This window comes from Thermomyces lanuginosus, assembly GCF_041956635.1.
Source record: "Thermomyces lanuginosus strain ATCC 200065 unplaced genomic scaffold VTN49scaffold_42, whole genome shotgun sequence".
NCBI lineage: Eukaryota > Fungi > Ascomycota > Eurotiomycetes > Eurotiales > Trichocomaceae > Thermomyces > Thermomyces lanuginosus.
Genome location: NW_027192376.1, coordinates 200,173 through 224,506, shown reverse-complemented (window position 1 = coordinate 224,506; position 24,334 = coordinate 200,173). Strand labels below are relative to the sequence as shown.

At 52.1% G+C, this 24,334-nt stretch overlaps 8 protein-coding genes across 8 annotated transcripts; 6 read left to right on the top strand and 2 right to left on the bottom strand.

The window, feature by feature from the left end:
- Positions 1 to 632: 632 nt before the first annotated feature.
- Positions 633 to 7,867, top strand: VTN49DRAFT_6783 (uncharacterized protein; the record flags this gene model as incomplete). Its single annotated transcript, XM_069414979.1, has 5 exons — positions 633 to 1,340; positions 1,401 to 1,725; positions 1,786 to 6,779; positions 6,840 to 7,745; positions 7,802 to 7,867. 5 exons carry the CDS (start codon positions 633 to 635, stop codon positions 7,865 to 7,867), a joined length of 6,999 nt encoding a protein of 2,332 aa, XP_069264823.1.
- A 1,068-nt stretch (positions 7,868 to 8,935) lies between these two features.
- Positions 8,936 to 10,535, top strand: VTN49DRAFT_6782 (uncharacterized protein; the record flags this gene model as incomplete). The annotated part of the gene is made up of 10 exons (XM_069414978.1): positions 8,936 to 9,016; positions 9,084 to 9,115; positions 9,189 to 9,274; positions 9,346 to 9,507; positions 9,566 to 9,588; positions 9,659 to 9,696; positions 9,759 to 9,899; positions 9,955 to 10,204; positions 10,270 to 10,439; positions 10,502 to 10,535. 10 exons carry the CDS (start codon positions 8,936 to 8,938, stop codon positions 10,533 to 10,535), a joined length of 1,017 nt encoding a protein of 338 aa, XP_069264822.1.
- Positions 10,536 to 11,416: 881 nt separating this feature from the next.
- On the bottom strand, positions 11,417 to 12,853 carry VTN49DRAFT_6781 (uncharacterized protein; the record flags this gene model as incomplete). The annotated part of the gene is made up of 3 exons (XM_069414977.1): positions 11,417 to 11,977; positions 12,033 to 12,091; positions 12,604 to 12,853. 3 exons carry the CDS (start codon positions 12,851 to 12,853, stop codon positions 11,417 to 11,419), a joined length of 870 nt encoding a protein of 289 aa, XP_069264821.1.
- A 2,017-nt stretch (positions 12,854 to 14,870) lies between these two features.
- On the top strand, positions 14,871 to 16,041 carry VTN49DRAFT_6780 (uncharacterized protein; the record flags this gene model as incomplete). The annotated part of the gene is made up of 4 exons (XM_069414976.1): positions 14,871 to 15,410; positions 15,477 to 15,666; positions 15,724 to 15,837; positions 15,899 to 16,041. 4 exons carry the CDS (start codon positions 14,871 to 14,873, stop codon positions 16,039 to 16,041), a joined length of 987 nt encoding a protein of 328 aa, XP_069264820.1.
- A 465-nt stretch (positions 16,042 to 16,506) lies between these two features.
- On the top strand, positions 16,507 to 17,864 carry VTN49DRAFT_6779 (uncharacterized protein; the record flags this gene model as incomplete). Its single annotated transcript, XM_069414974.1, has 4 exons — positions 16,507 to 16,572; positions 16,644 to 16,828; positions 16,904 to 17,365; positions 17,426 to 17,864. The coding sequence occupies 4 exons, from the start codon at positions 16,507 to 16,509 to the stop codon at positions 17,862 to 17,864; spliced, it is 1,152 nt and encodes a 383-aa protein (XP_069264819.1).
- A 118-nt stretch (positions 17,865 to 17,982) lies between these two features.
- VTN49DRAFT_6778 (uncharacterized protein) lies at positions 17,983 to 18,513 on the bottom strand (the record flags this gene model as incomplete). Its single annotated transcript, XM_069414973.1, has 1 exon — positions 17,983 to 18,513. One exon carries the CDS (start codon positions 18,511 to 18,513, stop codon positions 17,983 to 17,985), a length of 531 nt encoding a protein of 176 aa, XP_069264818.1.
- A 452-nt stretch (positions 18,514 to 18,965) lies between these two features.
- On the top strand, positions 18,966 to 21,522 carry VTN49DRAFT_6777 (uncharacterized protein; the record flags this gene model as incomplete). The annotated part of the gene is made up of 4 exons (XM_069414972.1): positions 18,966 to 18,977; positions 19,061 to 19,968; positions 20,025 to 20,084; positions 20,256 to 21,522. The coding sequence occupies 4 exons, from the start codon at positions 18,966 to 18,968 to the stop codon at positions 21,520 to 21,522; spliced, it is 2,247 nt and encodes a 748-aa protein (XP_069264817.1).
- Positions 21,523 to 21,968: 446 nt separating this feature from the next.
- VTN49DRAFT_6776 (uncharacterized protein) lies at positions 21,969 to 24,251 on the top strand (the record flags this gene model as incomplete). The annotated part of the gene is made up of 1 exon (XM_069414971.1): positions 21,969 to 24,251. The coding sequence occupies one exon, from the start codon at positions 21,969 to 21,971 to the stop codon at positions 24,249 to 24,251; it is 2,283 nt and encodes a 760-aa protein (XP_069264816.1).
- Positions 24,252 to 24,334: the final 83 nt, after the last annotated feature.

The window sequence follows — 24,334 nt, the reverse complement described above, 5'->3', positions numbered from 1 at the left end:
CTCTTCTCTCTTCTTTTCGATATGAATTTCTCAGGCCTTCCGCAGTGCCTGCCGTCCCCCCAGAACCGCAATCCACGACAGAAAAGAAAGAGCGACCCGAGTTGGGAGAAATCAAAATGGGCAGGTGTGGCTGGTCAAGGGTCTAGATGTTTACCTCTGTGCCCTGCAGCCCGTCACTCAGGGCAACCGCAATTATGTAATCATGCCACGTCTGAAATGAAGCTGTGATCATCGCTCCTTCCCCACCAGAAGTGGGCCCTCAAGCTTCCAGCCACGCGCTTAAATCACGTTAAATCACGTGACATTATTATGCAATGCTCGTGGCTGGTGTGGTGGCTGGTGACTGTGGCTCGTCTCTTTTTGGACTAGCGCCTCGGACTCTGCGTTGCCCAACCCTCACGACTCCAACCACGACGATCCTCTGCATTTGTCCACTCTTCCTCCGACTCGCAACGTGCGCTCCCTCCGCTCGATTCCCTCTCCGATCCTTAGGTCAATCTTTTTAATATCTCACCGATTGGTTTCTTCCTCCGATCCCAGCTCTCCCGCTGGATCCCCCCGCTTCGATTCTTGCCGTCAAAACTTTTTGTCCAGGTGCAGCGGCCGGGGATTCAAATGACCGCGTCTCCTAGATGACATTCCCTTCCTCTCCCCCTTCCGCTCAATCATCGATTGCTTCTGGGTCTGAGAAGTCGTCTTCCGCAAGGTCGTCTAGGCCCCAGCAGTCCGTCTGGGGTACTCCGAGTTCGCAATCGGCTCTTCGTCGCGGGCTACCTCCGCTCGCGACAACCACTGCTCCACCCTCGCCGTCTTCCGCGGTGTCTTCACGAAGGCCACCTCAGTCCACTAGCCCCGGACCGGGCTCGGCATCGTCTCCGCTCACCACTTCGTTTTCTGCCGTCTTGTCCTCGTCGAGCCGCCAGCCGGGTGGCCGTAAACCTCCGTCACCCGCATCCACCCCGTCCTCGTTCTCCGGGTCCGGGCCGCAGCAGCCAAATCTGCACTCTCAGCTGCAGTCTGGACAATCGGTGTCGTCGCCAAAGTCGGGTCCAGTAGCCTCGGCTCCTCCTCTGGCTTCTACAGTGGGTGCCACTGCAGGAGGTGGTAGCGGGGGAGGCGGTGGTGGGTTTGCGTCCTCCAGGGGAAGCAATTTCTCGCCGCTTACGTCGGGCGCGACTGTCAACTCCCCAACCGGAGTTGCTTCCGACAAACCGGGTGGCAGCTCGGGCCAGCTATCCCTGGCCAAGATATCCATTGCCCAAGTTTTTCTGTTGCTTGACTCCATCACGGAGAAGGAAGGAACTGAGAAGTGGGAAACGAAAGTAGCACAGATCCGTAAGGTACATTCCCTTGGCTCCGCAACTCTGCCATCCACTGCGCTGACAATGCGGTTCTCCCAGCTTGTTGAGTCGAACGGCATGGAGGTGTTTTCGAAGTATTTCCGCCGTTTGCTTACGGGAAATGCATCCCAAATTTTCCCCAACATGAGCAGGTCGGGAGAAAGTTCGGGCAACTACCCGCTCCTCGTGCAGGAGATGCAAAAGGTCTCCCAGGACTTGGAGCAGGCCCAAAAGATCGCCGAGACCGTTAGCACGTCCGAGGGGGATCTCTTCCGGGATTTCGATCTGTCGACATTCCTGGACCATTTCAAATTGGATCCCATAGTGAAGGTTTCCTTGGCGCTTGCCTTCAAGACCACGAACAAGTCGGATCTAAGGGCAAAAGGTCAGTCGCAACCGACATCTTCCCATCCTCCCACAGGCGGTAGCTGACTGTCTATTGAAGCGGACGCGATTTTGACCAACAGTGTTTCCTCGTTCCTTCACTGTCTGGCCAACCCCACCGAATCGAACAGAGATTTTTCGCCCGCTTTCTTGCGCCTCACCTTCGAGCGGTTCATCATGATGCCTCCCCGAAATTTCAACGATCACATGAAGAACAGTCTTCTCGATGCAATTGAGTTGCGTTATCGAAACCTCGGAGCGGACGATGCTGGCATCCGTCGAGAAGTGACGTGGGCGCTGCAGATGTTCCAACTCAGCAATTTGGTCCTCGTTAGGCAACTTTCGTTGAGGGGGTCGAGGGCAACTGCGTCACAGGAGACCGTGAGTGAGGTTTTGACGTTGGCCGGACCAGAGGCTCGGAATGATGAGCACGTGGGTAATGCAGTACTCTTCATGATGCTCTCTCCGCAATCTCCGCCGTTCGCGATCGACGTGTTTTTGAAGAGCGTGCAGGCTCACACTGACAAGTCTACCGACTGGCCTGCTCTATTCCGCGCCTTCGACCGCGAAGGAGTAGACGTTACTGGCGAACAATTCTCTCGGCTGTACACAGCTCTTTTGAGTCTAGAAGATCCAAATCTTGACATTCAGAGGCTGTGGACCGGAGACTGGGCGCACCGGGATGCACAGATGTCTTTCTTGGCTGCCTTCATCGCGTCCAGGGTTGATCCATCGCAACTCCCAAATTTCCGGGAGGCGTTTCCGGCGGACCTGTTCGACGATGCGCCAGAGTCCGTACGAGCGCAGGCAGAGCAGGCAAAGAAATCTCCCCTCCGTTCGCTTGACGCTGCAAAGGCCGTCTTCGATCTGGCTCTCTTTTCTGAGGCATCGTGGACCTATCGTGACAGGTTCATGTCGATCATGACGGCTCTGCAACAAGACCTTCCCGTGTTCCTCATCTCTACCGTCTCCCTGCCGCAACCGTGGACTGCAATGCAACAAAGTTTTGTGTTGCATAAGCTCTTCACGTTTATCGTGAAACGTGAGGAGGGCTACCAGCTTGCGATGCATGGGATCTGGAAGCAGGATCGTCAGTGGTTGGCGGAGCAGCTATTTACCATGTTCACTCAGGACCCGACATCCACTGCTGCCATCTACGACATCGCCGTCGAAAATGGTTGGCTGGATTATCTCCTTAGCTTCACAAATGGTCTGGCCCTAGATCTCGCATCATTGGCCCACCGAAAGAGTGACTTCGATCTGGAACAATGGGTTCGAAACGCCGCTCAGAAGGGTCCCATGGACATGGGTAGTCTGCTCTCAAAGTACCTGCGTATCAAAGCGGAGGATGAGATGAATGTCCAGCGGAAGGAGCAGCCAGCGCCACAAATGATCAGCCTGGCGGTGAAGACTGTTTACACGTTGCTGACACTTTTGGAAGAGTTTGTCAGCGATCGAGAAATCCTTACTCCCGTCCAACGGATCTGCGTGCAATCCTATCCGCGGCTGATCAACTACGGCGAAGGCTTCGATGAGATTATCGATGCGAATGGGGAAAATGGCAACGCGATTCCGGAGGCCATTGACAAGAAGATGCAGGAACTCTTTGGCAAGATGTACCGCGAGGAGCTTTCCCTGCGGGAGATTTTGGAGTTGATGCGACGCTACAAGACCTCTCAGGATCCCACGGAGCAGGATCTGTTCACTTGCATGGTTCACGGTTTAATTGATGAATACCACTGCTACCATGAATATCCTCTAGAGGCTTTGACCAAGACCGCTGTGATGTTCGGTGGAATAATCAATTTTAGACTTATCGACGGCATTCCCCTGAAGGTTGGCTTGGGGATGATCCTGGAAGCAGTCCGTGACCACGAACCGCATGATCCCATGTACAAGTTTGGCGTCGAAGCCATCGAACAACTCTTGGGCAGGCTTCCCGAGTGGGTCGGTTTCTGTCATCTGCTGTTGCAGATTCCTACGCTTCAGGGCACTACCATCGCTCAGAAGGCGCAGGAGGTTTTGAGAGAGCATCAGGCTACCGGCGATGCGGACGGCGGAAGATTGAACGGCGGAGCCGGCGGACAGTCTATGGCCAACGGTGGTGATGATGCTACGGGCCCCCGTCCGTTCCGCTCGTTGCATGCGGACCCTCCTTTACGTCCGGACCTGTATCGTGACGCCGACGAGCACGTTCAGGACAGGATCCTCTTCGTTCTCAACAATGTCTCTGAGCAAAACATCAAGGAGAAAGTGCGCGACTTGACAGAAGTACTGAGGGATGAGCACCACCAGTGGTTCGCCGCTTACCTCGTCGACCAGCGTGCAAAGCTACAACCCAATTTCCATCAACTCTACCTGGATCTGTTGGAGCTTATCGGGGATAAGATGTTATGGGCCGAGGTAGTGCGAGAAACCTACGTCAGCGCCATCCGGCTGCTTAATGCAGAGTCGACGATGACGTCGTCAAACGAAAGAAGCCACTTGAAGAACCTTGGCTCGTGGCTGGGCTTGCTAACCATCGCCAAGGACAAGCCTATCAAGCATAAGAATATCTATTTCAAGGAGTTGCTGGTTGAGGGCTACGAAACCCAACGCCTGATGGTAGTGATTCCGTTCACCTGCAAAGTGCTCATTCAAGCGGCAAAGTCGACGGTCTTTAAACCGCCGAACCCCTGGCTCATGGACATCCTCAGCGTGCTAGTGGAGCTTTATCACTTTGCCGAGCTGAAGTTGAATCTCAAGTTTGAAATTGAGGTGCTCTGCAAGGAACTCGAGCTGGACCACAAGGCCATCGAACCATCCACCATCATACGAGACCGCTCGCAGCAGACACTCGGCGATGGAATGGCCCACGGCATGGCGGAGGGTCTGGAGACAGTGGAGGACATGTCTCTGGCCGGAATCAACCAGGGTATGCGTACAGAGCGGCTTTCTCCGGCTGCCATCATGTCGACACTGCCCAGCCTAGACAAGATCCTAGTGTTGCCGTCCTCCGCCAGCAGCATGATCGACCCGAATGTTCTTCGGCAAATTGTCCACACCGCAGTTGAGCGGGCCATCGCGGAGATCATCACGCCGGTTGTCGAACGGTCTATTACCATTGCCTCGATTTCCACGGTCCAGCTCATCACCAAAGATTTTGCCATGGAGCCGGACGAGGAGAAGGTGCGGCATGCCGCACGAAACATGGTTCGACAGCTCGCCGGCAGCCTGGCCCTCGTCACGTGTAAGGAGCCTTTGAAGATGAGCATGACCAACTACATCCGGATGATCCAGCAGGAATATACCGAGCAGTCGATGCCAGAAGGATTGATCCTGATGTGCGTCAATGACAATCTGGATGCCGCCTGTGGGATCGTGGAGAAGGCCGCCGAAGAAAGGTCCATTCCGGAGATCGAAAAGGTCCTTGAGCCTCAGCTGGAGGCCCGTCGCCGGCACAGAGCCACACGGCCCAATGAACCTTACGTCGATCCGTCAATGAGTCGCTGGGGGCTTTTCATTCCTGAGCCGTACCGGCACACTCCCGGTGGATTGAACAAAGAGCAGTTGGCCATCTATGAAGAGTTCGGACGACAGACAACGACGCGGCCCCCTGCCACGACGCACGTGCAGACCGCGTCCACCGACTCCGGGCGGCAGATCCCCGATGTGCTGCAAGAATCGTTTCCGGCCATCCCGAACCTGTCAACGCCCGCTGATCAGCCTGCTGTTCCTCATCCGACCACGCAGCAGCAAGAGGGTCGCCTGCCGCAGGCCGGCGCCGTTGGCGGACAGCCCCAGATGAACGGCTTCTTGGAAGCTCAGACTCCGCAGGATAAGGTCGAAAGTCTTATTTCTGGACTGCAGCAAGCTGCCCGTTCGGCCTCAGAGGAGCACATTAAGGACCTTGGCCGGGACAGCCCCGTTCTCCAGGAGTACAATCAAGTTCTCCGGACAATCCTTACCTCTCCCAATGGGGAGGAGATGGCCCGATGGATTTGCGTCAAGATCTGCACTGCTCTGTACTCGCAAACGGAGCGGCAACTCGAGATCGAGGTATTGGTCCACATGTTAGCCAGAATCTGCGACATGTCTCCGCTTGTAGCCCGGTACACTTGGGCTATCCTCTCCGAATTGAACGAGGAGCATGTGTCCAACGTCCCAGTCACGGTGGCTCTGATCGATGCAGGCCTCCTCGATCTTCGCCGAGTCGACATGGTTCTCAGCAAGTACATCCGTCAACGAAACACCAACGCCTTGGAGCTGCTGTCGAACCTTATGGACCATGTTCTCTTCAACGATGAACCGTCGGCGTTGCGGTCGGATTTCTCGGGAAGCTTGGAGGCGATGAACCAGTGGCTTGTTGCGGAGCAAAACTTGCCGGTCGCCAACGATATCATCCGGAAGCTGCGCGAGTCGGGCGTTCCGGAGGTGGTCAACCCGTATTTGAGCGACAAAGCTCAAGCGAAACGGGACCAGATGGAATACATCTTCAGCGAATGGATCGGCATTTACAAGTTTCCTGGTGCAACGGACCGCACCTACGTTTCGTTCCTGAAAGATGTGCATAACCGGCAGGTGATGAACAATCAGGAGGATTCGGCGCTCTTCTTCCGGCTTGGAATCGATATCTCCGTTGCCATGTTCGAGCACGAATCTCAAAACCCGAATGGCAGCCTGGACGAGGCGTTCCTGTACATTGATGCTCTCGCGAAGCTGGTCGTCCTGCTGGTCAAGTTCCAAGGGGAAACTGCCGGGTCAGTTCGCGCTAACAAGGCCTCGTATCTCGATTCAATCCTGTCGCTGCTGGTGCTGGTTCTCAACCATCATCAAGTCATGCGAGGCGAGGCCTTCAACCAGCGAGTCTTCTTCCGGCTGTTCTCGAGCATCCTCTGCGAGTACAATATGTGTGGGCTCGCGCAGTCCGACCAGCATAAGGACATGATGTTTGCCTTTGCAAACAAGTTCCTGTCGCTGCAGCCCAAGTTTGTGCCCGGATTCGTATACGGATGGTTGTCTCTTGTCTCGCATCGTGTGTTCATGTCTGGGATGCTTAACCTGCCTGACTGCGCGGTAAGTGCTTCTTCAGAGGTATTTGAGTCACCCGAGGTCAGCCTACTAACGAAAACGCAGGGTTGGGGTCCATATTGCGAGATCATGCAGGCGCTGCTGTCTTACATGGGAGAGCAGCTGAAGCCCGCGAATGTGTCTTACGTGGCCAAGGATCTCTACAAGGGAGTCTTGCGGATACTATTGATTTTGCATCATGATTTCCCGGAGTTCGTTGCAGAGAATCATTTCCAGTTCTGCAATGTGATTCCTGCACATTGCGCGCAGCTGCGCAACCTGGTGCTCAGCGCCTATCCATCGTCGTTCCATAAGTTGCCTGATCCGTTCCGCGAGGGGCTCAAGCCTGAGCGCCTCGACGAGATGCGCGACACCCCCAAGATCGCTGGCGACATTGTGGCACCGCTGCAACGCGCGAACATCAAGTCCGCGGTGGACGCGGCGTTGCAGAGCGGCAACGCCAGTGACAGCACCATCCAGTCAATTTGTGACGCCATCTACAATCCGGCCACAAAGGAGACGGGCCTCTTCATGACACCGATCAACGTCGACGTCGTCCTGATCAATGCTCTGGTCCTGTACATTGGTCAGCAGGCGGTCTCGACAGCGAGTGCCAAGGGCAACCTCCGCGCTGTGTTTGAAGAATCATCGCCGCACTCGACGCTGCTCGAGCGACTGGCTAAGGCGCTTCGACCAGAAGGCCGGTACTATTTCCTGAGTGCGATGGCGAACCAGTTGCGGTATCCCAACACGCACACATACTACTTCAGCTTCGCCATCCTGCGGCTCTTCGGCGTCGACTACTCGGAGCAGCAAGACTCGGACATGCGCCAGCAGATCATCCGTGTTCTCCTTGAGCGGCTCATTGTCCACCGCCCGCATCCATGGGGTCTGATCATTACCCTTCAGGAGTTGCTCCAGAACCGAAGCTATGCTTTCTTCCGCCTGCCCTTCATCCAGGCTGCACCAGAGGTACATTTAAACTTTGATTGTTACCACGTTGGAACTACGCTAACTGATGATTGCAGATTGGACGCCTCTTCGATGCTCTCCTCCAACACATTCAACAACAGAGCCCCAGAACCATGTCCTGAACTTTGTTCTTCCCTCTTCTGACCTTTGTAGGAGTCATGATTTGACCTGATGATTCCATCCCAAGTTGATTGATATCTGGCGTTCTTGTCTTTCGGCTGGGCATGCATGTAGTTTGCATTTTACTATATTTCTTTTGTTGATCGGGGTGCGGCATGAATGTTTCTGTGCATGAATGTGATTTTTTGATTTCTTCTATATAATGTTACATGGATTTTTGGGATGAGTGGTCACGGCTGTGCGGATAGTGATAGCAGAATGGGGAGTTGTTTGCTTTTGTACATTACCTATTGATGATTGTGCCTAATGTCTACTACTTAATTCAACCCCTAGAGTGTGTTGAGATATATATCGAGCAGCGGTGATACTTACGTGGTAGGCGTGTAGTCTATGCTCGGGGAACACAAGAGGCTTGCCAATCTGATAAACTTGGATTGGGCTCTACCTGTTACCTACATGGCCTGCAAGCGTGTTATGACAACTCCGTACAGCACATAACCTAAACAGAGCAGTTATCCCGTTCGGATTGCGGCCTTTGGGTTAGCTAACAGTAGGAGCACCATCTATCGGGATCGGCATTAGTCGCATTACGGACTTTGACGTTGTTTCAAAAGATCAGAGCGTAACCTAATCAAGTTAGGGCCCTGGCTCGGGCCGTCGGGGAAGAAGGAGAATGGGACCTGGCAGCGCTGATTGGCAGACGGAACTACCTGTACAGTTTGTCCTCGCAAGGCCTTGGACTATGCAATTCGCACGGACCTCCTCTGGTGGCTTAATGGTGGCCGTTGTTGACAGCTTTGGCGGAGATGCAGCAAATGCCGTCGGATAACGGCATTTCTCGACACTTATCCCACTAAACTAGTGCATATGCAGTAATAGGCCAGGGGTATTGAGCACTAGCCATGGGAACAAGTTATAAAGACCTTGTCAGCTGTTGCGACTAGGTTTTTGTATCAATGTTTTGAAAGGGTTCAGCATACAAACTGCATAACCTAGCTTATTCATACAGTTTCGGGGCTTTTTCAACGTGCGGCAATTGCAATCAGAATCCACCGGAGACTTTTTCCACCATGACGAAAGCAGCTGTTGAAGAACAGACCCCCGCTACTGTCACAAGTAATGCTCCGGCCAACGTTGAAATCGACAATTCGGTAGGATACCTCTTCCGTTGCGATCCCTCAGCGCTCAGCACCCGTTGCTCATTTGAGTCGCACACAGTATGAGAATGACTCGTCGTATGGCGATGAGCTGTATGTAATCTGACGCCAACACGCTCCGAATCGTAATAAACCGTGCTCACGCATATGCTTCGACATACAATAGATCAACGTACACAGCATCCCTGACCTCGTCGGTGTTGGAATATCGCCATGAAAACGGCCGTCGCTACCACGGATACCGCGATGGATGTAGGAGCCGACCGTTTCTTGCCCGACCCATCCAAGGTCTGTAAACTGATCGTATATCGTCAATCTTCTAGCGTACCTTCTTCCCAACGATGAAAAGGAAAACGACCGCTTGGACATGTTACACGAGTTTTTCCTCCAGGTGCTACACCGGAAGCTCTACCTAGCACCGATCAAGAGTCCGCAGCGGGTGATCGATCTGGCGACTGGGACAGGTATCTGGGCCATTGATTTCGGTGAGTCTGCTTGAGAGGGTTTGACCGATGCAGGGATAGACAAGCTGACTCATCGTAGCCGACCAGCATCCCCAGGCGCAGGTAAAGAATATTACTATCTGGAGCGACCCAAGATAGATAGAATACTGAGGCGGCATCCGTTTTGTTCCAGGTGATTGGTTGTGACCTGAGCCCGACCCAGCCGTCTCTGTTAGTCTTGCCTAAGGGTTCGTTAATAATTGAATAGGGGCTCGACTAACAGACATTGGCAGAGTTCCACCAAACGTGAAGTTCCTGATAGACGACATTGAATCAGAATGGGCATACGAAAGTGATCCATTTGATTTCATCCATGCGCGGAACTTGCTCGTTTCGATTAAAGATTATGGAAAGTTGGTCAAGCAATGTTATCGGTATGCCATCAGAGCGCCTTTTCCTTTCTTGACCCCTTCTCTAACGGAAAAGTAGCTCAGTCAAGCCGGGTGGCTGGGTCGAGATCCAAGACTATGACGGCTACCCTTACTCGGAAGACGGTAGTTTCAAAGGTACCGAGCTCCAACGATACTACGACGAAGTCTTTAGCGCATTTGACGACGCCGGCTACGAGACACGTCCTGGCCCCAAGTTGGAGCAGTGGTTCAAAGATGCCGGCTTCATAAACATCCACGTTGAGAAGTTCGTCCTCCCTTATGGCGTCTGGCCAAAGGATAAACATCTTGTCAGTTCTTACCGTTCCTATATCCAAACAAGAATCAAGTCTAGTTACTGACGTCTATCGTACAGAAAACTCTTGGCGCCTGGTCCCAGTATCAGGCTGAAGCGAGCGGCTTTGAGGCTTTCGCTCTGGCCGCTCTGACGCGGTTCAGGAATTGGTCCAAGGAGGAAGTCGCGGTTCTTGCGGGCAAGGCCCGCGCAGACGGCCGGAACCGCAAGATACACATGTTGTTCGATTTGTGAGTGCCCGTATAGCCTTTTAGCAACACTCCCTAAAACTAACCTCGATTGACATCTGCAGCTACGTCGTCTACGGCCAGCGCCCCGAGAATTAACAACGGTAAAATCTGACATGAACGGCCAAAAAAGGCCCGTCGAGCATTGATTTTATATCTTCTTCATTATGTACTTGTACTGGTCCATGATTAGATGAATATTCAGCAGATCCGGCACAAACAGCCAGCTAAGCTTTTGCTTTTGAAAGCACGTCACTCCGATTAAATAGGTAGTCGAAACGCAGCGGCAAAGTCCTCCTGTTCTGAAGGAGTGCGTCCTAGGTAGGTACTAATCCATCCAGCACCGGTCCGGTGGCCTCGCAGAAAATCCTTGAGAGACGTGCATCTCTGGTCTACACGTCAATTGACCTCCCAGACTCGCCGCTACCTACCTGCTAGCGGGCACCTCAGAACAGCTCTAGGAGGTTGAGGCTATACTCGTAGGCAAGTACACAGCTTTCGCCTGCATTTGTTTCCTACGGTTCTCAAAGGGCGCCGTCGACCACGGCATGCCTTCTGCCATCCATCTCGGCTCTAGGGTCTACTGAATCATGTGATCTACAAGGCTCGCCTAACTTGTTCAGGTCCTGGATTCTGATAGGCTACTTTTGCAGACGCCTCAAGCTGCGCGATACCGACGACACTTGCTCCGCAGAATCAGGCGGCTAAAAGTCGCTAGAACACGACATGAGTTGTAATTTCGTAGACGAATCCGGAGCATATAGCTCTCGAAATGTTCGCCTCGGCAAATTTTCCTTTCAGCGAATCCCGATCGTAAAGAGACCTTTCGCTTTTCGTGTCCAGATGAAGCGAGACTTTCTGTTGGTGGTATGTCTCTTCCCCATTCTGGGGGCTAGGGGGAAAGCCATCTACTGGCATTGGCCCTCCCGTGCTTCTTAAAATCTGCCACCATCGAACCTTGAAAACGCGTGAGTTGCCACTCAATATCGCCGATATTTGTGGATCGCATCAGGAATAACCCGAGTTATGAGGATCCCCACAACCAAATCGACGCGAGGACGGTTGAACCGATGAAGATAGTTGTGCTTCAAAATTCGCCAATGGGACTCAACTATCATCGTCGTCTTGACCGTCGGAATTGAGTTCGGCTCGGCGGACCGCGCCCACAATTTCCACTGCCCTTCAGAATACCAGCTGGTGAAAAGGTAGGCCCACAACCGGTAATATCCTCGGGCCTTGCACCATGTATACATCTCAGCGGCACATTCTCGGTGTATTGTTTCGGCCGATTTGAATGTGCCGTTCTCATCTGGTATAAGGGGGTGAAGGTGGAAATGACGGCGCATTATCTCCAGCACGCTATCGCGCTCATCCTTGTTTGCCGGCTCGAGCCTGCCCTCCTCTTCCACCCTCTCGGCCTTCGATGGGCAGTTGCAGCGTCCTACGAAATGATCACCAAGAGGGCGCCGCGTTGGAAGTGAGCCCCAGCAAACTTCCAAATGCGGGATCAGTTGCTGTGCTTGAGCCGGCCAGTATCTGTCCTGCGTTTTGGTCTTCTTTGCCTCACATAACTTTAAGTTTTACTGCACGTTCCACGTGCCAGTAGCATAGCTGAACCTTGGTATGAGGCCATATTAACTTCACAGCAAAGGTTCCTGCAGGATCTTTGTCGATTGCGCAAGAACTTTGGAATGAACTCAATTTTTTCTTTCAAGAGTTCAAGGAACTTTATCAGCACTCATTTCTTTGCACATCTTATGATCTCGAGTGTGGCGAGAGTAGAAAAAGCGCCAAAAGGGAAGAGGCTGTCGAAATCTCTCAAGAAGGATTGTCAATGGACAGCGAGGGCAACCCTGAGGGCGAAGTTGGGCGTCTGGAAGTTCAAAATTCGGAACCCGATCACAATCACGGCCGAGATCCTGATCGAGCCGCGACCTTCGCGAGACATCGACTCCTGAGGTTATTGACGCGATTATCCGAAACTATGCCCAATTCGATCCTTCCAGGAAGGCGAACGCCAGGGCCATCAGTGAAGAATCCGGTATCATAATCACCCCTGACGACATTGGCAATGTCATCAAATCCCACAAGTCGAGCTTCGCGATGAGCTCCTCGGAGGCCCGCTGGGGAGACTGTATATCAAGCTCTATGTCGGTTACGAACATACCCACGGCAGTGCCCGCCACCGTCCATATCGTATCCCTACCAGGTACTGCGGGACTCCGTTCGTCCCACCTGTAGAAGGTGCCGTCGGACTTCGTAGCCTCTTTCACGGAGCATTTCAACTTCAGAGTGAGAATAACGTTGCAGCTCACGCCTTTCCTGGTGGCAGCGAAGATGTTGTGGAGGTTGACGTCTACGAAGGATCCTCCCGGACTCTTCTGTACTCTTGTCCTGGCGCCTTTGGCTATGTTCATTGCCAGCCACCACGATTCGCTGTCGTCGCTTCTCAGGCCCGGCGCGTCGGGGTCCACTCTATATAGAGCTAGCTGGAAATCTCACCCCGATCCAGCGATTCTTTCGAGGCCTCTCAACCTCATCCAGACATCATTCACAGCATCAACCGTGCCAACAATGATCAAGATGAACCTTTCAAACGAGTCTTCTGGACCTACAAGTGGTGCCTAAACCAGTGGCGGCAGAATCCTGAAGTGTGGTGCGTCGACACCACCTGCAAAGGCAACAAATTCTACATGCCATCGCCCATGACAACCCCCTACTCTGACTCCCGCAGGCTGGCCTATTTCATGCACAAAAGGTACGCGAGATGCCATCTGTGAAGCAGCAATCGACTTCCTTCTGGAGCCAACGCGCACCGAACAAATCGGCGTCGCCAGTGTAGTCTGGGTACTCATGAATTATTGTAACGATAGAAACCCTTGCATGACAGGGAGCCATTGATGGTAATGACCGAATGGCTGCGCACTGAGATCATCCGTAGTCGTCGTTGCCGAGGCGGACATCTTGAAGATTGGCATACAGCACCGTGGTGTCGATGCTCGCATTTCCCGTCCGAGTTCCTCGACTCGGGCGATGGGCTGGCTCAGCAGTGGCGCACGATTGTCTTATTGTCCTAGCATGTCAACATGTTGATGATGAACTCAATAGATTGACGTCTGCGGCGTCATTGCTTGAAGATCTGAATGGTCTTCGTGCATTTACTGAATAATTCGGCTTGATCAGTGCATGGATTTGATATGATGTTGGTACTGTCATACAGGACTCGGGAACGCCGATTGAGGGCTTAGAATCCTCTTTGCCGTCAATTCTGTGGGCTGTGATCACTTTGTTTACGTAGTTAGATCGCCATCTTTTCCTGAACTTCGTCGGCAAATCCGGGTAACCTAGCATCCTTGCAGCCATTTTTTGGCCGTAGTTAATATGAGAAATTTTACAAATTTTGGCACAGAGTAACTATGAGTAGATTGTTAACTACTTACTAGGCTACCCTTTTTTTTTTCCCTTTTTTGTGGTTCAACCAGAATGTGTATGCTACCGCTAGCGCATTTGAGCACCAAGATCCCTCCAAAACTGGAATCGGTAAGATTCCGCCACAATCAGCAGTCTAAAGCACACACTCTAAATAACGCAGGGCGTTGGCAACCCAATAGGCCTACGGCACTACCTGCCGTTGTCAATAGAGGAATTTCGTAAGGGTTAGAATTGAACTTTTCTAAATTTACACATTGGGTTTATACCTACATCAGGCCTGTGCATGCTGGCGTTAATATAGGTAAGTTTAAGCTAACGTGTTACGGAGAAATTTAGAATTAAGAGAGTTCCTAATTCTGATCAGCTACGAAATCCCTCTATTTGAATCCTACATATGGCTGCAAAAGGTATTCTGTCACTCTTATCACGATACCATATGGTTACTATTAGCAGTAATATACTCCGTACTTTCTGCTGGCAGTTACGCCATTCTGGTTCTATATGCAGGTGATGGTCAAGCTTCTCAGTTACTCCGTCTCCTTACCGACAAGCTATATAGAACCGACCAATCTCGCGTCTTCCCCCAGAGCATCGTTGTTGGGTCATATGTGGGGAGAAACGATGAATGGGAACGTGGCGACGGATAATTTATGTGGCAGTTTCTAGACTATTTGGTCCCCAACGCCGGAGATGATCTTCGGATTTAGGGCATATCGAAGCCTTGTCCATTACTCCGCGCTCAAAGCCCGATCACAATACTATACAGATGCGGTCATGCTGCCGACTTATATCGCACTGCTTAGAAATCAGAGTTGATGCTGTAGAGGGTAATGGAACTATGGAACGGAAGAGAGCAAGATATAAAACCCCTCAAGACTCCCAGACGTGACTTTACTCTGGTCATTGTCCAGCTTTAAGGCAGAACGCCTCGAGTATACACTCCTCGACAACTAGGACTTTAGAGGCTTTCCCCTGTTTCTTTCCATCGAGAAGATTCCCAAAATGCCTGGTCCATATAGCGCCAACTCAACCGCCGACGAGCTCGTCGCGGACTATGCTGACATCATTAAGGGCAAGGTGATCCTGACCACCGGTGTGTCCCCCGGCTCTCTGGGCGGCTACTTCGTGCAAACAGTTGCAAAGGCAAAGCCCGCCTGGCTGATTCTTGCCGCCCGAAACCCGGACAAGCTCAGCAAGATCTCCTCGGAGATCACCTCTGCCAGCCCCGAGGTCAAGGTGCGCACCTTGCAGGTCGACCTCAGTTCTTTCAAGAGCGTGCGCGACGCTGCCGCCACTGTGAACTCGTGGGATGATATCCCGGCCATCGACGTGCTCGTCAACAATGCAGGGATCATGGCTGTTGATTACAAGCTGACCGAGGACGGCATTGAGTCGCACTTTGCGACCAACCATCTTGGGCCATTCTTGTTTACAAATCTGATCATCAAGAAGTTGACTGCAGCCAAGGAGCCGCGTATCGTCAATATTTCAAGTGACCAGCATCGCATGGGCGCCATCCGGTTCCATGACTATAACTTTGACGTACGTGCAGATTATCATCATTTTCTTTTCCTGGCATTCTGGGACCATTGATTAACCAGAATGTAGGGCGGTAATACATACAATCGATGGGTTGCATATGGGCAAAGCAAGACGGCGAACATGCTGTTTACCCTCTCGTTGGCCCAGAAACTGGGCGTCAAGCACAACCTCCAGGCCTATAGTGTGCACCCTGGTGTCATCATCGAGACAAACTTGACTGGCCACCTCGATTTGCAATCCGCACTTGCTGAGATGAGTACGTTCAACTCCTAGAATGAGCCCTCGACAGGGCAATGCTAACCTGTTACAACAGAGCAAACGGACCGGGCATTGGGTAACAAGAAAGGCTGGGTCTCCGAGCCGCTGAAGACGCTGGCACAAGGTACATCAACGCACGTCTATGCGGCGTTTGATCCCAACCTGAAGCGTACGTCCTTGGACCCTAGAATCGAATCTGAAAGAGCAAGACATGTACTAACTGCATGCAGCTCACAATGGAAGTTACTTGCTCAACTCCCGTGTCTCCGACCCGTACGAGGATACCGTCCGACCATACGCCACCAGCCAGGTGGAAGCTGAGAAGTTGTGGCGGCTCAGCGAGAAGCTGGTCGGACAAGAGTTCCCTTACTAATGGTCTCACGGCATGAATGGCATTGTTGGCATCAGGAGACATGAATGTGACGATGTATAAACAGTTGTATACAATTGGATAGCCAGGTAATTCCGAAAAATAGGCGCTGATGCTGGGATTATCTCATAATCGCAAATGTTATCTCATGTCGTTTCCAGGATCTAATCGACAGTGCTCATACTTGTAGATCATTGAATACACGAGACAGCGGGAGTGCAAATAGGTGAGTTACTCATCAGATTCGAAAATATCGAACTTGGGGGCGCTAGGCCAATCAATCAACGCTATTAGCGTACTGCAAATGACTAATTGCAAATTTGAATGCATGTATTACATAATCTCCATAACTGGAAATTTCACATGAAAGTCAGCATGTGACTGCGGCTCGCCGACGTCAGAGCTTTGCTGGAGGACACTGTCCATGCAAGTGAAAGCAATTGATGAGATATCCCCTGATCACTGGCCATGAACCAACAAGAGGTTCACCCAGACGACGTTGGCGATGATGTTGATATCATCTCTCGAGTAGCTGTATGCCTCCGTCCATTTGCCTCCCTGCTTTTGTTACCTTCCCAAGCTAATTGCCAGCTTCCCCTGGACAGCGCATTTTGAGCGCTCCTATCCACGCATTGGTATCGAGGCGAGCCCAACGTGCTTATGCAGGCACGCTGCTGGCAATTGGCACGTCATTATCACTTCTCGCTGTCGCAGCGGTAGCATACTTGCTGCTCTACGTTCAGTATGTTCCGCTAGTCGGCGTGGAGCGGGTTGTTCACTTGCAGTTCGGGTCAGTGGGCAAGTTACCTCCTTGATTAGTACCGCATAGTGTTTGCTTTAGATCTAGATGTTGACAGTGATACAGAGATGCTACCCATCCATGGGGAATCGTTGCTCTGGGATCGGACGTTATTTCTCTGCAGCCCTATGATGTAAGCGTGTCGCTGCATCTGCCACGTACACCATCGAACCTCGCTGCGGGCAATTTCATGCTCGATCTTGCCCTCTTTGCTCCTTCACAGAAGTCATCTGGCGGCAGCAGCGGCAATGCCTCCGCGTCTGTCATCGTGCATTCCCGAAGGCCGGCGATTCTCACGTATGCCTCGCCAATGGTGGACACAGCACAGAGGCTCTTTCGAATGCCTCTGTATCTCACAGGATTGCTACGTGAGGCGGAGACGCTGGAGGTGAGCATGATGGAAGACATTGAGTTTGCACGTGGTTGGCGCAACTTGCCCGCAAGTGCTCGACTCGAGATTCAGAGTAGGGAACCTTTGCAGATATATAAAGCGGTGTTGAAGTTCAAAGCCAGCCTCGCGGGTCTGCGGTAAGTTCCAGATGCATTTGTGTTTCTAATTTCACAGCATGCTGACAAGTTTACCTGTAGATGGTTCATGTACAACTGGAGGTTGACGACGTTTGCGATCTTTACGCTGATGTTTTGGTCTGTCTCGATGCTTTCTGCCAGCATCGCATGGGTGCTCCTCTCGTCAATTCTGCGTCGTCCGACCGAGGACTTGGACAGTTCGGATGTTAAGGAAGAGGGTGAACCATCAGAGTCAGCTTCGTCTGGCGATTCAAACAATGGTGATAGACCAATCAAACAGGAAGACAACCCGATCAAAGAGGAAGATTTAAAAGACACAGGCACAAACACACCCTTGCCACCAGCGAATGAGGATGATGGGGAAGACATCGATCCAGTTCAAGTGGTTGGGGATACAGGTGATTCTGGTGTGGGAACAAGCATGGAGTCTCCGAGTGCACGCGGCCTGCAACGGCGACGGAGTCGATTATACACTGAAGAGGATGGTCATGACCTTTAGCGATTGCGCTTGTATATAGTATTCTCATTAATGACTAGTTAAAAAGACACTATTATCCCGCCGCCAACCTGCCGCCATTCTCCTGGTATATTGGATACAACACACATTCTCATGATGATCACCGGTCTTTCTGGGTCTTTTCATCTTCATCCGATTCACTCCAATCCAGCAGCTCCAGGATCTCTTGGTCGGTCAATTGTCTCTGTTGGCCCTCCGAATTATCCCCTGTCTTGTTCCGTGTCTTCCTTTGCCGTTGTGTGCCTTTCCCCGAGCGAGAAGTCCCGCTTGCCTTCGCGGTTGCCTCATCTTCCTCATTGTCCTCCTCTTCGACATTTCCTCCGGTTCTCAGATAGTTGGCGTTTTTCTTCGCCTTATGGCCGGGAGCAAGGAACGAATCGTGCTCTTTTTTACGCGCTTCCTCCTCCTTCTTAAGCTTGCGTTCGAACATTTTGGCGAAAAATAACTCGATCAAGGGGCGAATCATGATATAACCGGCCACGATGACGACTAAACGAAGCCAATACATGGCGCGCGGTGTCGTGAGCGAGGTACGGACATTGCGCAGTGTGTCTGCTACATCGTCGGCGAGGCGCGAGAAGAACTCCTTGACGAGTGTGGTGACGTCGGGAGTTGCGTCGGGAGTTGCCATGGCGAATTGATTCTTGTCTTTCCGGAGTTGCCGTTGGTGAGGGTGCAATTTTGAGGAAGTACTTAGCAGTAGCTAGGAGCTGTCAGAGATTTATCTGAACTTTAACAATTTTGTATGGATCCCTCGGTTTTTGTTTTCTGGATTTCAGCGCATTGATGTCAGCATTTTCTTGCAGCTTGTGAAGTAACTAATTCGATTCAGGACGGTCATCACCAGAATTAATTTAAAACAATTTCGTCATGCAGTTATGTCCGCGGCGAGCCATTGAACGCCATTGAACGGATGCTTTGGCGGGGTCTTTTAACATCAATGCCTTACGGCATCGAATCGGTTCGTTGATCGAGGACGCCTCGAACTTTAAACCCCCCCATTTAGCTTATTTCAATTTCTCCGACTCAAACGGAGTAGAACTAGACACATTTGCTCTTCAGAGAGAATCTCAGTACGTTGCAATGCACATCCTGGTAAGTAGAATATAAAATATGACCATCTGGACAGGGCGATCAATCCCTCCACTTGAAATTTGAAGACTAACGCAAAGTACAAGGTCACGAATGACGACGGCCCACCGTCAAACCAGTCGTCGCCATACGTTCACTCGCTTGTGCACACCCTGCAGAAGGCTGGGCACACGGTGTCCGTGATCCTTCCGCACCAACAACGCTCGTGGATCGGCAAGGCACACTTGGTCGGTGCGTCAGTCACGCCCACCTACTTCCGACCCGGCACTTTACATCGCGACGACGGGACAATTCACCCTCTCCCGCGCGGGAGTGGAGGAGAGGATGATAAAGATGGCGACGGCGGAGATGAATGGGTGCTAATCAACTCAACACCCGCCAGCTGCGTCCAGATCGGCCTGTACCACTACTTCCAGGACCGTGGTCCAGTCGACCTGGTGATTTCCGGTCCGAACTATGGCCGGAATACCACCGCGCTGTTTGCCCTGTCTAGCGGGACCATCGGCGGGGCAATGGAGGCCGCAGTCTGCGGGAAGAAAGCGATAGCGCTGTCGTATGCGTTCAGTTCGCGCAACCACGACCCCGTCGTTATCGCCGAGGCGTCGGAGCATTCCGTCCGGTTGATCGAGTACCTGTATGCGAATTGGGCTGATGGCGTGGATCTGTACTCCATTAACGTCCCGCTGGAGCCCGGCGTCAGCAAGAGCAAGATCCAATATACCTCCATGTTGGACAACCGCTGGAAGTCGGGGAGCTGCTTTGAAGCTGTGGATCCCGTGGCGTCAGGTTTGGATCCCGGCTTGCAGGAGCAGAATCTGCGAGAGTCCGGGGAGGGCTCCGGATCGGCTGCTGCAGATCGGACGAAGAATACTCGTCCGGGTGGGCTCCAGCATAAGCATTTTAAGTGGGCACCCAAGTTTGCAGATGTCTATCAAAGCGTGGATGAGAGCGAACCGGGCAACGATGGGTGGGTTGTGAAGCATGGCATGACGAGGTAGATTCCCCTCTTCCTTCTCAATGTTGGAAGATGTCACTGACAGGTATCAATAGTGTAACTCCGCTGAGAGCAAACTTTATGCATGCCACTGGGATTACTGGGGAAATCAAGCTGTGAGTTGAACATGTGGACGATGTATAGCTGGAGGGGTTTGTGGCCCTCTTGCTCACCTTCTATATACCCTTGCTAGAAACATCTAGACAGACATAGAACTCCTGTTCCCTATACCATGACATTCATTCTATGATTCAATATTCTGACTCTCTTGTTCCTTTGCTCCGCAGGCCCGGTAACAAGCTTGACTTTTACTACCTGATCGACTATGAGGACAAATACGTACAACCTCTCCTGGAGGAAGCATTCCACAACCGTTTTCGCGAATGGAGCTGCCATCGAATCCAGTCCCTGTCTGAACTCCCCGACCCTGCCGCTCCGGTGTTCCAATTTCGGGCATACGAAGCGATCGACTTCGAGCACGTGCACCATCATCCACGAACATCTCTGGCGAACTCGTTCGTTATTCGCAAGGCGCTGATTCGGAAACATTTTCTATCCAGCACACTCGATCAATGGGTGGCAAAGTACCCCAACAGCACCTTGCGCGGTCATTTCAAGCCCGCAGTTGCGTTCGAGCTGGATTATGCCGAGTATCTAGATGAAGCGCTGCAGGAAGCTTACGAACTTAAGGAGAGTTTAGATCGAAATCAGACGAAGGGTGACGCGGAGAAGGAATGGTGGATCTTAAAGCCGGGTATGAGTGACCGAGGACAAGGGATCCGTCTGTTTAGCATTGAGAACCAGCTGCGAGCCATCTTTGAGGAATGGGAAGCTCAAGCCGAAGATTACGACGATGATGGCCAGCAAGAAAAGGACGGTGAAGATGGTGTCATCATTTCCAACCTCCGTCATTTCATTGCCCAGCCCTACATCGATCCCCCTCTGCTTCTACCGTCCGCCGACGGGCGAAAGTTTCATCTCCGCACCTACGTTCTGGCCGTGGGGTCCTTGAAGGTCTACGTTTTTCGGGAAATGCTTGCTCTGTTCGCGGAGAAGCCCTACCAATCTCCACGCGACGATCCGGACGATCTGCCAGATTTGATGAGACACCTCACCAATACCTGTCTCCAGGAAAAGCACGGGGGTTCCAAAGAGGGAAGTGTAAGGCGTTTTTGGACGCTGGAAGACTCGGTACCTGGCTTGCCAGAGGATTGGAAGAACCACGTTTTTGACCAGATCTGCGAGATCACCGGGCAGACCTTCGAAGCCGCCGCGCGGGGCATGATGGTACATTTCCAGACTCTGCCCAATGCCTTTGAGCTCTTCGGCTTAGACTTCCTCGTGGACCATGTCGGCAATGTCTGGATTTTGGAGGTGAATGCCTTCCCGGACTTTGGCCAGACCGGGGAGGAGCTCAAGCGTGCCGTTGTCGGGCGACTGTTCGACGCCGTCATGCAAGTCGCAGTCAAGCCGTTCTTTGAGGGTCCTAATGCGGCTGTTCCAAGTGATCCTGACATGAGGCTTGTCGCGGATCTGGATCTGGGTAGAACCTAACCTGGCATTGGCGCGTCAATCTTCCTGGTCCTACATTTGTGTGAAATGCATTGAATGACTCGAACCATTGGTTACGACATCTACTAGTGCTTGATACGGCTGAAAATGCTCATACGAATGCAATATCCCGGGGCCAAAATCGGATTGTGTACTGTAATATACCATTGCTTTGGTTCTTTCCAGATTTGCTAGCCTGGTCGCGACTTCCCTGGTCGGACTCAGATACCCCTTTTACAGAATCGACGACAGAAATTCTCTGCTCCTTGAGATGACTGATCGTGAGGATCATGGAAATCAGGACTCTGCAGTTATTGTTGCCCGTCGGGGCGGCGTTTTACTACTTACTTGCATGTGGAGTCAACGTGATTTCCAGAGCCGGCACCCTAGGAACGGCATTCGATTCGCGATTCGCAGAGAGATGGAATCGCGCCTGGGCAGCGATGATCATGCTGACTTACGGCATTGAGGCATTGTCGCTGTTCGGCGCAAGCTTTGTATGGCAGTTGCCGATTTCCGATGACGACATAGTTTTCGCGTCTGCTTCATTGCTGTTGTGGACGACGCTCCTTCTGAGCTTCAGCGAGGGGAATTATGGTAATGGGTTTCCTTCCTGGGGCTGCTGGATTATGTATCTAGTCGGAGAGACTATGCTTCTGAGGCGCCATGTGCGTGCTGGGTGGTCTCCGCTGCCAGAAGCCCTGATCCAGACTATTCGGCTAGTCGCGTTGTGTCTTCTCTGTCCGGTTCCAGTCCTGCAATGGTTGGCAAACTTCTCTTGCAGTAGGAATTCCGGGCAGAATGGCGAGACTGAGCCTCTGCTTTCTGACAGCAGCTCTTCGGATACCGAGAGCTATGAAGCTGTGAGAAGGAACAGTTCAGAGCATGAGGCGACTAATGGTGATCCTACCGAAAGAGGAGAGGGAGCGCCCAAGAGTCTGCGGATCCTAAAATGCATTGTCCGCTTCTGCTGGCCTTCGGGGAAGCCCCTGCTGCAGTTGCTGTATGTTGGCATTGTTCTGTGCCTTGCTGTCGACCGTGCCCTCAATATCTTGGTGCCAATGCAGCTGGGCATTATCGCTGACATTTTGAGTTCTGAAAAGAGGCTTCCCTGGAGAGAAATTCTCGTCTTCGTGGTCCTGCGGTTCCTAGAGTCCGGTGGTGGGATGTCTACGCTCCGCAGCCTCATGTGGATGCCGCTAGACAGCTATACCTATAGAATGGTCAACACTGTAACGTTCAACAAAATCATGGATCTTTCGAGCGATTTTCACTCCCACAACAGCTCTGGTGTCCTGTGGCAAAGCGTCTACCGCGACGCAGTAGTGCCAAAGATTTTACGCTCGATACTTCTTCAAATCAGTCCGCTGATCGCTGACCTCATGCTCGCCGTCGGCTTTCTGCACGTCGTATTCGGTCCATATATGGCTCTGGTGGTCTGTGCCATCATTGTCTTTTTCTTGTGGGCGTCTCGTACGATTCAATCCAAGCAGACAATGAAGCAGGGCGAATGGATTACAGCGTCAGGCAAGGAGCATACCATCATGTACGATGCAACTGTCAATTGGCAGACGGTGTCGTATCTCAACCGTATCGAGTATGAGAAGAAACGGTTTGCATCGGCTGTCAAGGATCAAGTGCGTGCCCACAGCATCTTCAAAACATGGACGCATGCCGAGTCGACCGTTCAGTCATTTATTTTGACAGTGGGACTCCTGGCTGCTAGCCTTCTGGCTTCTCACCCCGTGTCAAATGGTACTCGGCCCATCGGCAGCTTCGTAATGTTGTTAAGTTACTGGGGCCAGCTGTCGGGTCCCCTGCGGTACGTCTCATCGGAATTCAATTCGTTCGTTCTAGATTTAATCAGTGCCGATGAGTACGTGGCTTTCCTGAAGCGACAGCCCTCGATTAGCGATCGGCCCGGTGCGCGACCTCTGCGAGTCTCTAACGGACATATTCGGTTTGAAGACGTCAAGTTCTCATACGACGGCCGGCGTCAGGTTCTTAAGGGCATTACATTCGAGGCCACGTGCGGTAAAAAGGTGGCCCTTGTAGGGGAAACTGGTGGGGGTAAATCAACGATTCTCAAGCTTCTTCTTCGATTCTACGATCCCAGCAGTGGAACTATCCAGATCGACGGGCAAGATGTTCGCGACGTCCGCCTGGAGAGCCTTCGGGAGCATATCGGAGTGGTACCACAGGATCCAGTGCTCTTCAACGACAGCATCATGAACAACATCCGATACGCAAACCTGTCTGCCACTGACGAGCAGATCTACGAAGCCTGCAAGGCCGTAGCCATCCATGACAATATCATTAACTTCCCGGAGGGATACAACACGATCATCGGCGAGTACGGCATCAGACTCTCTGGAGGAGAGTTGCAGAGACTGGCGATAGCTCGGGCACTTGTCAAAAGTCCAGCATTGGTCGTCCTCGATGAGGCGACTAGCGCCGTTGACACGGAGACCGAGAAACACATCCAGGCCGGTTTGGCGGCGTTGGGAGCTGGACGAACGACACTGGTGATTGCACACCGGCTGTCGACGGTCATGAACGCCGATATGATTCTTGTCATTCGCCGGGGTGAGATTGTCGAGCGCGGCACTCACCAAGAACTGCTGCACCGTAAAGGTTACTACCATAGTCTGTGGGCACACCAAACCAAAGTCAGTGGGGGATCAAAGTCTCGACTGAAGCCAGATGCCAAACCGTTTGTACCGGGAAGCTGATCACAGAAACGGAAAAAGAAAATACTTTATTGCATGTAGAGATTTACCTTTATAGAATTAGGATGGTCTAATCGAATCTATGA